Source organism: Uloborus diversus, chromosome 3, assembly GCF_026930045.1.
Source record: "Uloborus diversus isolate 005 chromosome 3, Udiv.v.3.1, whole genome shotgun sequence".
Taxonomy (NCBI): Eukaryota; Metazoa; Arthropoda; class Arachnida; order Araneae; family Uloboridae; genus Uloborus; species Uloborus diversus.
Genome location: NC_072733.1, coordinates 187,149,572 through 187,165,855, shown reverse-complemented (window position 1 = coordinate 187,165,855; position 16,284 = coordinate 187,149,572). Strand labels below are relative to the sequence as shown.

The window sequence follows — 16,284 nt, the reverse complement described above, 5'->3', positions numbered from 1 at the left end:
TGACATAGCAGAAAACATTATGATACGTGTTTTTCAAACTAAAAAAAAATGTAATATCGGATACCTTATCTTCAGAAGCAATTATTTTCTGACTGGTATTATTTACATATTTATTATTAAAGAAAAAATATTTCCAGAAAAGGGGAGGGACGCTTCAAACTGAGAAGTATATTTTACTTATTCACAATTGCTTCAGTATTTTTCTTGTCCGATATTTCTCTAATTAAAATGATTCAGAAATCTTAGGTTTTCTTTACAGTAAAAAATCAGCGTAAGTTCTGTACCTCAAAACCACAAGAACTCAAGTCACATTATGATAATTATAGAAGAGAGAGGGAAAACGTATTTCTGGCGCATGTAAAGGATGGTGCGCGCGCTCTTTTAACCCTGGTAAAAAAATTGAAAAGATTTCTTTTTTTTTAAGAATTACGTTCACATGGCTCGTTGCAGAATAGACTTATACATGGAATGTACTAATAAACGGAAAATCGCGATATTTTTGGACTTGCATCACTCTGACTCTGAAGTGCAGAGTTCTCACTAAGGGAAACTAACTTTTACGAACTGCGACTGACGATAAAATTCTCTTAACAATTTATTTCACTCGTAACGTTTTCCTAAAAGTATAACAAATTCATCCCGAGGAATTTAAACGGTATAGTTTAAAAAAGAGCAAATTGAAACTATTAGACAGGTTGAGACGAAAAAGAAATATATATAAGTAAAATTGGTAAGACTAGACTGAGAAAAATTCGGGAAACTTTCTAGAACGTTAGAATTGGTTCAAGATGTTCGGAGTTTGTCTAAACCATTCGAGCCTTTGATGACTCGTTCGATATCGAGTTCGTTCGACTCGTTTCGACTCGAGAGTAAATACGTTCGATACTCTATTTTTGGCAAACTGCTTTTTTTTTTTTTTTTTTGATTAAACAACGTTTAAATTACGCATCGTTTTTTATTCACAAGCCAATTTTTAAAGGTCTTATAGGAGCGTTATTATTCTTAAATTGTTGTGTACAGATCGGACCATATTATATTTCACATGTGTAAAGTTATGATAAAGTTTGTTTTTAACACGTAACAAGGCCTAATCGATCTCATAAATCATTACCATGAAAATGGAGTGCTATCTGATGATACCGTTAGCTTCTACTCGAATCGAATAACAAAAAAAAAGAAAAAAAACTTTGCTGTTCAAATGAATCACATATTTTATCATCTTTTTCCCATCATTTTTGGTTTAAATCTTTTTTACGTGCACAAGGAAAAATATAATACTAATAATAATAATAATAATAATGACAATATTAACAATAAATAAATAAATGAAAATAAATTTAAAAAATGTGCAAAATGAAAAGTTTTCGACACATATTTTGTACCAAATTCATCTACAAAAATGTGGAAATGTGGGCATGTAGTGATAAATATTCTTGATTAAATAACGAAAGTTGTTGCATATCTGAAACTAGCGTCCCTGTACTCGACGGTTTAAGCATTCGTAAGCAGATACTATTCATATGTTACAACACTTATACTATATATTTTTTTCATGAAAATATAATTAATTACATATAAACTAAAATTCATTGCACTATTGAACGCATATCACAATATTAAACCTTATGCCCACGTGAAGCCTAAACTAGCGCGTCTTTAAAGTTAAAGTTGTATTTTTGCACAAAATCACCTAATTCAGTGTTAATGCTTCGACAGGTAGCAATTCATTTAGCTATGTATCTTAGTTTTCTGAAACGATGCTAGAAAGAACCCAATTTTGACATTATTTTCGTTAAAATTTAATCACGTGATGATTTAATAACTAGTGGGATGCTGTTCAGCCCTACCACTAAGCACTTCCGTAAAATTAGCAAATAAAGTTTCCTCAAGATATAACGCTTCTCGGTTGAGATAAAATAAAGGGCGATTACGCAAACTTTCTGTTAATTGCCAAGGAATTCCTTGTGAAATATGCTAGCATTAAAGTTACGAAAGACATAGAATACGAGCTGCAGAAGACATGATTTAAATTAAGTAAATGGAGATTAGTGTATGAATGCTGACACACTGAAGATGAATATTCTGAAATGAGGAAGTTAGGAAAACAATTTTTGAAGTTATGTTTACAAAAATTGGGAAACATTCTACCATAGTAAAGTAGTGGGATCGTAAGTCATCCATAACTACATACAAATATGAGGTACTAAGCCACATATTACTTAAGTTTATCTATAGTGCATTTGCGTTTTATTTCTCAAATTAAGTTTTGACTCAAGGTTTGAATTATTAGAAACGGTAAACTAAAACTCCCTTTATTTTGAGTGTTTTTTTTTTCTTTTTGAGACAGAGAGAAAGAAAAAAACAAACAGATATTCCATTATTTGCTGCCAACCATACATACATTATTATTATTGTTATTATTATTACTTTTCTTCTTCATTTTTATTGTTTGACATTTAATTACATCAACATTCATACAAGTAGAGAAAATACCGGAGTTAAAAAAGAAATACTAGTTACTATTCTATTTTTTAAACTAAAAATATAATGATCTTGTTTATGGTTATACTGCTTTCATAAGTTTTGAAATTTTAAAAACAAGCAAGAAAATCATTTTATTAAAAGATTTTGATAAATAAATCAAAAGTATCCAAAAAAACGTCCCTTTTAATTTTTCCCAAGCTTCGTGTCATCAATTCACACCTATAATTCAAAGAAGAAAATGCTTACAATGTAGACTTTTACAAAGAAATGAAATCGAGTCTTAATAATTTGACTCCTGATAATTAGAATATCAGGATAAATTCGAAGTAATCAGCCAAAGAAAAACTCTTATTAAGGCAAAAAAAAAAAAAAAAAGAAAAAAAAAAAGAAACGTATTTTTTAATATACTTGTTACTTCTAAGTGATATTGATATCATGCCCCAGCAAACACGATGTGTTTTGTTTCGAAGGCAGCGTCTGACCACACTGTAAATATCGAAATTGTAGCGCTTCTACATTAGTTGCTCTGACACGTCCAAGAACGGTTCTTGTTTAACTTGTAACCCACAACTTCAGAAATGTTTACCTCGAAGAAGTTTGGCTGTTGCTAGATTGCATTGAATTTGACTCTAACATGACAATAGGGACAGCTGTGGCACTTGCTGACTTATATTCGACTTTAAAGCAACGTAAACTGTTATACTAGTTATTACAGAGACTTATATTCAACAGGGAGTAATATGTTGAACATATATGCAGAAAACTGACAATTTATTCTTCGTTTCTAAATCGTCAAAATTCTGAAGATTCTTTTCTGCTCTTGAAAGAAACGTTTGTGCGGTTTTGATGATGTTGCTAACTACAGTTCTTCCGCGGAAATTATATGTTGGACGCTTAGCAAAAAAAAAGGTTGATGACTATGATGATTACGGAGACAACAATGTGAGGACAATTTTTCTCGTCACACGGGAAGGACACCTACTCAACAAATTTTGAAATTACTTGTTGAGTAGGAGAAGACGATAAGATTTTCTCAGCCTTCAGCTGACTCGACGGAATGGGGTAGATTTAAGATGAGAAAAAGTTTTGCTCGAGTTTGACGATAATATTGTTAACTACACTGTTATTCAGCGGAAATCATCTGTGTAACGCACAAAAGGTCGAAGGATCATCACACTGAAAATACAAAACCATTGCTTAAGTGCTTAGAAATTTCAGAATTACTTCCTGAGCACGAAATAAGACGATATTTTCTCTCCCTCAAAATCACTTAAGCTAGAAGTTAAATTCCAATGCGAAAAATTGATTATTATTTTATTTATTTATTTATTTATTATTATATTTTTTTTTTGCAATTTTTGAATTAAGACTGTGTATAATTAATTGTTCATATATCATGTAATTCTTTTTAATGGAATGTTACATATGTATGCTGACTCATATTTTTAAAACGGCTTGTACTCTTTATTCTAATTTTCTCCACTTTCTAGTAACAAAATCACGATACGTAATTCATGGGAATTTGAATTTTTTTAAACTTTGAGTTTCAACGTATTGGACTACTCGAAGGTCTGAGTATTTATTTACTGTAACACTTAAATGAAGTTGCATATTTTAATGTAGTAGAAAGGGTAAATATTTAAAATATAAGTTTTGATATTTATAGTGCAACTTACAGATAAATTGATATAGATAAATTTTTCTGCAAAATAAATTCGAGCTCTACACCGTTAGCGGTGTAGTTTTGCGCACATTTAGTACCGTTCTTTATTATTGGTTTTTTCTGACCCAAAAATGTTCTACTGTAACTTTATTTAAACAACATGCAAAATCATAAACCTACCTATTCATTGAAGTCACTAAATCAAAGTTAAGTAAATTATTGCGTGCCTCTAATCAATACTTATGCTACTATGTTCTACCTCATTTCCCTTTGTTTTTCTAAAAATGAGCTCTTAAAGTCACAAGTAAAAAATGAAAATTCTTATTTTGAAAAGTATAATTAAGACATTTTACTTCTTGGGAAACAACAACACTAAAAAAAGTTTCTAGCTTAATTTTGATTACAGCACTGAAAGATTTGGATATTCATTCACAATTTCTCTGCGTACATGCGTTTCGTGACTATAAAATCACACGCCTTATGTTAAGAGCCTTATTTAATTTTGCTAAGGTCAAAATGTAGTAAACTCACGAAAAAATAATTACTCACACGCTATGAGAAGATATTAATGGAGTAAAAGCATAGAACATATCATTACTTATAAGCTTCGTAAATTTAGAAAGAATAAAGATTTGTTTTCTTAAATGAGTAGTTTGTTAAAAGTTTTGATATTTTCGATTTATGTTTAATTTTTACTTGTAAGGGGTAAAATAATACATAAAATTTAGTTTGATCATTCTAAATATTGTAATTCATAAATATTATACGACATCAAACTGTACCTCTTTTATTTGGGTAAATTGCGGTACCAAAAATAGATCTAGGAGTTCCAGTTTTAGTGAAATTTTTATATTTATGTTAAATTGAAAAATTGTTATATTGATGATAGTTTCGCAAATCAATCTTCTCTCTTAAACACTCGCCATTTTCGGTATCAATTTTTAAATATAATAAATTCAATAAATAAGATAAAGTAAATAAATAAATAAAAAAAAAATTAAAAAATAAATTAAAAGTCGTCTGGTTGAGCAGGAAGTTTTTTTTTTTTTTATTCCTTATGTGTTGTACTCAGAAAAACAAAACATTGATTAGCCTATGCTAAACTTCTTTTCACAAACTATAAACAACAAGTCTAGTATTATTTAGCAAAGAGTCCAGTAAAAGATTTTAAAGACCATCTTCTAACTATCGTCTGCAAAGTTTTCCTCGAATTATAGACGTGACAGGAATGATATTAGAACCACATATAAAGCCTGAGGGAGACGACACAGCACTTGTTACAACACATTAAACACAAAGTTAATGCAGGCTAGATTATTATTTTGTGTTTGCAATTGTAAAAGTTCTTCTCAGGCAGAAATATCTTTTTTAATTTATTATTTTGAAACAAAAAAGTGTCTTTACTCGACCCAGCAATTCAGTTTAAAGAATGAATTACTTAGAGCTCGAAGATATTGAAATGTAAAAATAAAGTTTAAAAAGAACAAGACGACTTTTCTATGATTGAAATGACTTGAAAAAGAGTTTTTCATTTTTGCGATTTAATTATCTAAGTTTTCTTTAGTTGACAATATATGATCACAAATCCTATGTTCGGGTAAGTGCATCATCATCATCATAATAATAATAATAATAATAATAATAATAATAATAATAATAATATAATATAATAATAATAATAATAATTATTATTATTATTTTATTGTTATAATTAACTAATCCGTGCGAAGCATTCACGATCAACAGCGGTACTTCTAAATTGAGATTTTTTTAAAGGTATTTTTTTGAAACCAGCCGAAATGTGAATTTTCTGTTTATTTTCTGCCAATGGGGAAATCGATAATGAAAAAACACATTTAAACTGATGCGCTGTTTTTGTAGTTTTATGAAGCCTTAAGGAAATACCCTCAAGAAAAAAAGAAATATTATTTATAATACTGAAATTCACCATGTTAGAATTCAATTTTTTAGTATCGGAAATTTGAATCAGAATTCCCCTCAGTACAAAAAAAATGTCACTTACAAGCGACATTTCCTGCCCCAATGGGGGGGGGGGGAATTGCAATCAAGACATTCACATTATTATCACGACGCGACGCTCAAAGCAACCCAGCTAGTCGCTTCCTTCTCGGGCTGTCATACATTAACTCTGTTCTGAAAACTACAGAATGAATTTAAATACATGCCTCTTTATTTTTAATTATAATTTTCAATATTTTATGATGATTTACCATGTCAAAAAAGAAAAAGAAGTGTTTTCTTTTTATGTTGGATCAGAATTCGGCAAAGGACAAGTTGTTCTAAAGAGACATTTGCAGACCCACAGAGTATCGAAGCCATGACCTTCGCAATATTTTCACAAAGCTCTCACCAACCAAGCTAATAAAGCCTTACTCACGGCATGCTATACATAAAAGCAATGCTTAGCAAAAACAAAATGAATTTTTTTTTTTCGAAAAACTGCCACAATGTGCATTGTCAGTTTATTTTTCGCAGAAAGCAGTGAAAACAATTTTTTAAATGATGGTTAGCTCTATTGAGTCGATTGGCGCAAGAGTTTTTATGGGCTATACTGCGCCAAACGATTGTCGATAAGTAGAAAAAAAATGTTAATATTGTGTCTTAGAAAGTTTATTGAAATGTTGAGGATGTAACTTCGCGTTCATACAATTTAAAAAAATGAGAAGTAATATATATATGATTATTATTATGCAATCAGTCATTTCAAAATTAATGGAGACGTTGAAATGTAAAAACAACGTGTTTTTGTAAAATGCGTACTTTATGTAACTGTTTCATTTTTGAACTATCAATATTTTATATATAAATTACTGAAAGAAGATTTGCGCGCGAAATTTATTATATAACTTGAAAAAAAACCTAATATTTAAGGAATTCATCACCATGTTAAATGATTTTCCACATAATTAAATATATTGACATTCCCAATGCGCACTCATATAATGTTTTTTTCACTAAATACTACTTTCATTTGACTATTAACAAACTATGAATAAAATATGTCAATAATATGCCTTTTTAAGTACTGTCATATTCTAACAAAAACAAATGACTAAATACTGTGCAGCCATTGACAGATTTTATTTTTTTGAAGGCATTTTTGTTGGTGTTATTAAGTGTCTGCTATTTTCCACGCCGAGACATAGGAGGTAAAGAAAAGAAAAATGAGTTAAATGTGTATGTAATAATAGGATGGTATGAGGTCTTTTGACATTTTCTTGTACCAAATGATTTTGTTTTAATATTTGGTGAGCGTATCATAATTTTGTAGCTACATATTATCTAGACATAACATGATTGAGAAAATCATTGAATCAAAATATTAGCTAAAGTATCTATGCATAAAACGAAAATCAAAATATTAGCTAAAGTATCTATGCATAAAACGAAAATCAAAATATTTGTAACATACTATCTATCTATCTATAGAACGGTTGAGAAAATGATCGAATATTAGCAACATGGTATCTAGGCATAACACGATTGAGAAAATCATAAAATCAAACTCTTCTAGACGATTTATGATAATTTATTTATTGCATACTTGTAAAATTGCATACATAACAATGCGTTATCATTTATTTTGCGTCTCTCTCGAATTATAGATTATCAATACTGATTCTGTAGTGTTGAGTAGATAATTGTACAGTTTGAAAATTTGAAATCAATCCCTTACGCACTATATGCAGTGCTTGAGCTTTGTAAAGTCTTACCTCAACTTGGGTCAACTGCCGTGGGAAGGTAAAACACAGTATGTGTAGAAATGAGTTTTTGAAATATTTAAAGAAACGCGTGTTGGATTCCATACTAACAGTACTGTTAGAATTTTTCGTTTTTGTTTTCAGCGAAAAAAACTGCTTTATTTTCAGCGGAAACCAAATACGTAAACTTGTACCATAACGTTAAAAAAAAAAGGGGGGGGGGGGGGATAAAAGAAGAAAAAAAGAAGAAAAAAGAAAAAAAATGGAGTATCTACGCTTTACCTTCTCACGGTAGTAATGCTCGGTTATTTCACTTGATCATTTGGATACATGACATCTTCCTAATTTGCTAGCAAAATTTTTGTCTACTTTTTTGTTATAGAGAAGAAAGTCAACAAGCGTATGTAAATGCTGTCTATTATTATAGATTAACTTTTGTTTATTATGAGAACAATTTTATTGCGAAGTAGAGTAATCTAATAAATAAAAAATACACATGTGAAATGTCTGGATTAAATTTATGAGAAAATCTATTGAGTTTTTACATTTGAGAAATTTATTAGTAGACAAAGTTAATGTAAGACACCATTATTTTACAGTATTACGGACCTGAACGAACCATTCAACAGTTCAGAAATAGTCTTTAAATGATATCAGAAATTTTTTTGCATGAACAAGTTGCACCATTAAATATTTTCCCAAATTGCAAAACAAATACGTTGAAGTTTGTAAAAAATGTATTTGCCATACATTAAAAAAATGTTTAAAGAAATTCAACATAAATTACGAAGTTGACATGTACTAAGAAAGTATTTAAGAAAACCATATAAGGATTAAATTATTGTTTGCTAATGCATTGAAACAACTTTGGCATTTGAAATAATCCAGCACATTATTACACATTTAAATTACATTTCAATTTTACTTGCACATTCCTGAACTTTCACATTTACTGTTATTGTTTCATTATTAGTCAACCATTATGACATAATACCCTACAAACTCAATATTATGCTGTATTATACATACTTAATAACACTTTACAGATACTTATTTTCTTTTATTAACCATACCATAAAAATAAAGACGTTTCTTTCTTTTGAATTTAGATTTTATACATTTCCTAGCGATTCGTAAGGTTTGGACATTAAGAAGAAAACTATAAGAATAGTTTAGTTACTTTAAACAACATGCAATAGGTTTAATGTAGCACAAAGTATCTTTTCTGGGAAGTGAGGAATGTACAGAAATGCACATTTTAACATACTATTAATCAAAAACCACTTTATTACTTCAAGAAAATTTTTGTTCAATTTTATTTCCTACAGTTTTCGTTATTTCTCGAACTTTTATTTTTTACAAAAAAAAGCACTCCTTTTAACTAAATATCTTACTAACAAAAAATTTGCATGGTTTTCGTTAAGGCATGTATTTTGCTGAAGAAATATGAATTTTTTTTCTTAATGTTAAAACTTTTCAACGATGCTTTCTTTTCAACAGTATTCCAACACTTCATTAAAATGTTTAAACGAATAAGTGGTGAGCTCTTTTTAAATTGTCAGTATGTATTTTTATCTTTATATATTCCAGTTAATAAATGCTAGTGCTTCAAACAAAAAATATGGAAAAACTTACAACTACATAAAAGTTCATCCTTTTGAATTAAAGGGCTGAATAAATTGTTGTATTTAAACTATCAGAAAACGTGAGCAGATCTCCTAATGCCTTTTGTTATGTTCTTTTCTAGATATTAGCTAGAAAATGTTGAAATTTTTTTGTCTTTTAATGTTCTAGTCGGATAAGGTATTTATATTAAGAAACTTTTACCTTGCTGATAAAAAGCCCGATAGCATAATTAATCTGAAGTAGTGGTGTAAATCTACGACGCGCGGGTCACATCCGGCCCGCGAAGCTGATCTGAGTGGCCCGTTGTTTTGTTCAATATTACAAATCGAAAAACGCAATCATTGACAATATCACAAATTTGAGCCAAATTTCTAGAAATTGGTTTCTGAAAAGCATGCATTTAGTAAAAAAAGAAAAAAAGTAGCAAGTGATTGATAACAGTTCTTATTGGTTCATAATTTTCTTGCCTTTTCCATTGTTTTTCATGTTATTTAGAAAATATTGAAATATTTTAAAATTTTATATGTGTTCTGGCACTCGGGCAGAACAAGATTGGGCACCACTGATCTAAGGTAAAATGCGATGATATCAACTAGCGTACATTCATAACAGAGCTCTTTTTAACTTAAAGTCATAAAGAGGAGGATGAATTTTTTTGTGAATATTCCTTGAAAAATATCATCTTTTTTGACGAAATAATTGAATTTAGTAAATATTTTCAAAGTGTCATTCTCGTATTTTCGTGTGACTTTGAAAAATGCCTCGACAAGTAATTTAAATTTACTATTATGTTAGTGTGCAAAAAAAAAAAATAATAATAATAATTAAAACTAGTTAAGATTTAGTTAGTTAAGTTTTAGGAAGTTAAATTACTGGCATTTGTTTCAATGCAAACGTAAGTTAAACGTTTTCAGTTAGAACCAGCCCATAAAGAAAATAAGCTCATATTTAGGAAAGAAAACTTAAGTATATATAGAGAGAGAAATATAGTAATAAAATGAGTTTTTCGGATCTTGAACTGAGAGCATAACTAAGTAAAACATTTGAAGCTAAAACCTGAAGTATAGATTACCTAAACTATTGGAATTCTAATAGGAAATTTAAGGAACTTTTTAAAAATGTTTTAATAGATGTTTAACATCGTCATTTAGAGATGATTTTAGTTACATTAAAAAAAAAATTAAACTGCACCACTTATATTTTAATAGTTTAGTGTATTTGTTGCTGTAATAAGGAAGTAGCACTTCTGAAATATTGCACTGTTATCCAAAATTAAAAAATAATTATGAAATGTGTTTCAAGCGAATTATTAACCTGATTCAAAGCTATTCTACAATTTAAAGGAACCATTATCAGCATCAGATATGGAACGTCAAATAATGAATTTTACGAAAATTAATGCTACTTAAATTCAGAAAAACCCTTAGTAGCGTCAGATATGGGATGTAAAATAATGAATGTTAAGGAAATTAATACTAATTAAATGCAAAAAAATAAATAAATAAATAAATTTTTTAAACGTTTAAAAACTTTATCTTTGCACCTGTAATACTGCTTAGATTATTACCATGTAAGACTGTAACAATTACATAGAACATTACAATTTCATCAACTTCAAAATTAGCTTCAGTTAGTACCTTTAGAATTATTTAAATATGCAATGAGATGCATCGTGAAAGATGTGTACTACTGTCAACTTTTTCTTTAAATTTAAGTATACTAAAAACTGTTAAATGGTGCAGAGTTTACCGGCATGGCTCAAAATTATCCAAAATGACTGTATAATAATTGTCATGTCTCACGATATAAAAAACATATCTTATTTTCTCTCACACAATGTCAAATATTTCATTTTGAAGTTCATTTTAGCTACTTTATTTCCACTGTATTAGTTTGCTGTTTTTACCTGTAACTGATTTAAAAAGTCCTAATTACTAATTTGAACAGAAATTTTCCAATAAAGTATACATATACGGGACATTCTCGACAAATTGGTACAAATCAAATACTTTGGATGTGTCATAATATCACAAGTTGAATATTATTTTGAAATCGATTCTTCGTTTAATTTTATTGTAAGCAAGTATTAATTAACTGAACATGTACTCCATATAGGGTTAGACAATATTTTGCTTTGTAGGAAAATGGAACATACATTATGTTTTCCATCTTAAAATAATTAGGAATAAATTTTTGATGTAAGGTTGTGCTGAAATGCAACAGCAATATAGATTATCAGTTATAATATGTGTTTCAAAAAAATAAAGTAATAAAACAACTTGATGAAAAAAAACTTCCCCTCTAAAATATTGCTTTTAATTAATGGACCATCATTTTCTATGTTTTTACGCTGTTCACTCTTTTACAGCCAGACTGGAAACAAAATAAACAACTACATTGAATCATGTAATATTTAAAGAGGACTCAGTAGTATAACTTAGTTTAAATACCATCTATGAATTTACAGTCAACAGACAAGGATAGTATTTTTTTTTCCTCGATAGTTCATTTGAAGTGTTGAATATTAATTCTCTCCGTTACATTTCTATTAAAGGTAAAATAAGGTTTTCTTTAAATTGCGGACGAAATAAATAGGTTTAGAGCCTCTGTTTCATTTTATGCTTGTTCTGTATGTGAAAAATTTTCGTTCTGATTAAGAAGATTTTTTAAATGCATATTTATCCACTCTATAACTCAAAAAACCATTCTTAAATTACTGACAGTCGATGTCGCTTAATGAAATAGACAATTTGCCACGAAAAAGTATTCTAATAAGTGTGGTACTCCATTATCTTGGCTGCAAAGACAAATTACAACGGTTTGGAATTTTATTTCGTAAGGTTAAAAAAAAAAACAAAACTGATAGTCCAATAAGCGGAGTCGACTGTACAAACCATTTATACTTTGTTACTCACATATAAATGGAGAATCAATAAAATGTACGATTAGCAAGTGGAAAAAACTAAAATTGATTAACAAAATTCAAAAGTGATGTAAATGATTTGTACTATTTTCGTGAGAATGACCCATGCATACTTATGTTAGGGAAATAGTTTCCTTCAGTTAACATTATTATGATTTATGTTCACTCATCACAATAAAAAATATATTTTATGCATTTAAGTATTACTAAAATTTTGAATATAAAAAAGTTTTTGATAATTTTCGCCACATTTTAGGCAATTTAGTTAAATATTTTCTTGAGTAAAGTACTTACCTTCATTACGAAACACATAAAAACTGCAACTTATGAGATCACTTTGTAAAAAAATAAAGTTTTTGTCTTATTTACAGAAAAACCTCTTGGTTTGGAGATTTTGGCCTCATAGCTAGAGCATTATGTCTCATAGTTGTTTGAAATCTGTACTGCTGCTTCTTTGTTTTGCAACAGGAGCACAAAAGTTGCCGAAATGCCCTTCTAAAATCTCGGCTCCAGCAAGCATAAATGACAGGATTCATTCCAGAGTTTATCCAGCCAAGCCATGTGACAATAGAAGAGACTAGTTCTGGTTCAGCAATACATGATTCTCCGCAAATGCCAACTAATACATTGACTATGAAGAAGGGAAGCCAGCACAAAATAAAAACTCCCATAACTATTCCTAAAGTTTTGGCAGCTTTTCTTTCTTTAGTCAATTTTCCAAGTTTCTTACTTATAGAAAAAGCTTTGACATGTCGACTAGCAAATCTCATTGGTATATTATTTTCTGGAGATTTTGGCGTAGAGGATTCAGAACGGGTAGGTAATGCAGAAATAACCAAGTGACTGTTGCGTTGAGCGTGGCTAGGCGAATTATTTTTACTTGTAGCAGCATGCTCAGGGGTTCCACCGCGGTGAACTCTGAATGTAGGCGAGTTGTTTTTACTTGTATGCTCAGGTGTACCACCCCGGTGAATTCTCAATGTCATCGATTGACAAGGTTCATTTGATGCTCTTATATGCTTCATTCCAATTTTAAGACTTTTGGTTTGTCTCACAGCAGCTCTGTAAATGCGGCAGTACGTAAAAACCATGACCATTAAAGGCCCGTAAAAGGATATAATTGACGAAAATAGCAAATATCCAACGTCGTTTGTGAAAAGACACTGATTTTCAGGGTAAGGCTCTTCGGAAACAGCTCGCCACCATGCAATGGCAGGAAAAGATATTAAAGCAGAACACATCCACACTAAAGCCACAATTAGTTTTGCTCTTGGGGGCGTCATTTTACTTGGATATGTCATAGGATCTGTAATGGCCCAGTATCTGTCAATAGATATGGCACAAAGATTCAAAATTGAAGCAGTGCTAGCTAAAACATCAAGACATCGCCACAAATCACACCATTCTCTTCCAAATATCCAATATTTGTCCATCACTTCATGAATGACACTGAACGGCATCACCACTGCCCCAACTAAGCAGTCGGCAATGGCCAAAGAAGCAATGAAGTAGTTCGTCACCGTGTGAAGGTACTGCTGTTTGAAAATAGCTACCATCACTAAAACATTCCCAAAAACAGTAGCGGCGCAAAATATTGCCAAAATGACAGCTAAAGTAGTTTGGTATACTCCAGGAGAAACGGCTGTTACGTCAGAAAAGTTTGCTGCTGTGAAATCATTTACAGGTGTTGAAGAATAACTATTGTCATCTAAAGATATTTGCACATCTCCAGACATTTCAAGCCACGAAACTACACTTGGAATAGCATCTTGTTTGTCAAGAAAAACCATTTCTATTACAGTGGATTCTGTACTTCTTGCATTCATCTTAAATGTTTTATGGCATAATTAATTATCTGCTCAATAAAAGAAAAACTGCATTATGACGTACTCTAAATTGTCGGTTTTAGAATTGTCGCAAGAAATAACTTCACTAATTTCTTTATCAAAGGCAAAGAGAAAATTATTCTGTAGGGATCAGCATCTAGCTAATTTGTTAGAAAGAATACTCGAATACATAGCATTTTTATTCAAGTCTATTAATGTTTATTCCGGAAAATATCTATGCACACATTTTTTGTTGTGGGAAATACATCTTCACAAAGCATTTTCAATAACACAATTTCAATTATTTTCATTGTATTTTGTTTAAAAATATTGTCTTATTATTATGATGATAAATAATAAAAATGTTGCTACTACTTAAAATGATTAAGTAAAATTTAAGTCATGTTTTAAATTTACCTTTATGCTTTCTTGTTAAAAGATGTTTCGAGCGTTAAGGTCAGCTGCCGAAATTATCGTTTCAGTATCTCAGTTTAGCTTAAAAGTTTCTTCTAATAATTTCTGATCGTAAAATAAAGTTCGGGAAAATTCGCTAAAAGTTATTATTTGTAAAACAAATATGGGCGATGAAAATACGAATTTTTCTCTTGTTTAATAGCATGAAAAAATACTTTTTCATCATTTCCCAGCAATTAATTTCCGGAAGCGACGTTCATATTTGTATGCGCGCAAGCGGGAAACATCAGTTATCTACTACACAGCGAATATTTTCGAGTCAGTCCCACGTGTTGGGCTAGCGAATCTAATGGTTTGAAAGGCGCGTCCGGTCGATTTGATGAGTGGAATTCCGCCAGCGCTAAGCGAGATGTCGCCAACTTTACCAGCCAAATGGGCGAGCGGTACGATCAGATCAGAGATGCCGAGTCGGAAATGACTTTTCACGGAATGATTTCGAAAAAGATGTTTTATGAATAGAAGCAGCGTGTGTGTGTGAGTGATGAATGAAAAGGGATAACTGTTGTATAACGTGCAAAATATTAATGAGTTCGGTGAAAAAAAAGTGTTTGCTTTATTTATGGAAATAATTTAAAGCCATTTCTATTTAATAGTTACTTAATTTAAACTTCTTCTTTCGGAAAAAAAGTAAACTCTCGCTTTTTAATAAAAGTTTATTTTCATTTAACTATCAATTATTTTATTTAACGCATCATTTCCTTAAAGTTTAATTAGCAGTAATGAAAATGTAGGTTCGTATTTAAATAAGAATTAAAAAAAAATCTATTAAAAGTAGAAGTCTAATTAAAATGTCAAATCATTTAAAGTAATATAATTTTTTTATCGATAATAATGTAGCTTTTTCAAGGAAATACTTTTTAAAATCTGTTTGAAAAGGAAAACACATATTTAAAGTTTTTTTTATTTATTAAAAGATATTAACTCAGTGGAGCAAATGTTCATGCGGGCAAAGACCTACTGCGCCCATAGATTCTTTAAGCGAAAGAAATGCACTTAACTTACTAAAAGTTAAAAACATATTTCTCCAAAGAAAAATGTAATGAAGTAACTAGCTTTTTTTTACATTTTGGAGAAAGAACAACAAGTGTCAAAAGTACCAGTTTTACACAAAACGGTAGTAAATTGTTTTAAGTTTTTCTGGCTTTATACAACTTTCATGCTCGAGTCCAGCGAAAATTTGAATTTTTCAAGATATTATTGTCTCATGCTGCATTAGGAATTTAAAAATAATATTGAATTGCCAGTACTTGAATTACATATTAAAATGGTTGCTTTAGCTCTAAATAAAATACTAATTGTTGAAAAAATTAAGGTTATAAGACTCTCATGGACCTATTTTTATCATAAATGAAATTTGGTCAAAATATGACACTAGCTGTTCTTGCTCCAAAATTCTCTTCAACCTGGAAAAAAATAGCCACCCGATGTCTTCGTAGTCACCAATATTACAACCACGGATGTTACTTTAACAGCTATGTTGAATGTCCTTAATTGGCTGCAAATTTACAATGTACGACAAGAGGCAAAAAGTGGCGAAAGCAAGTGAATAGTCATCATATATCGTTC

General features: G+C 30.0%; 1 protein-coding gene across 1 annotated transcript in view; it reads right to left on the bottom strand.

The window, feature by feature from the left end:
• LOC129219088 (dopamine receptor 2-like) overlaps window positions 1-14,244 on the bottom strand; it is a 38,492-nt gene extending 24,248 nt beyond the window's left edge. Inside the window, exon 1 of the mRNA XM_054853407.1 lies at window positions 12,713-14,244. Coding sequence (XP_054709382.1) covers window positions 12,784-14,244 — 1,461 coding nt within the window. The 3' untranslated portion in view covers window positions 12,713-12,783. The remainder of the gene's footprint in view (window positions 1-12,712) is intronic.
• Between the last annotated feature and the right edge of the window lie 2,040 nt (window positions 14,245-16,284).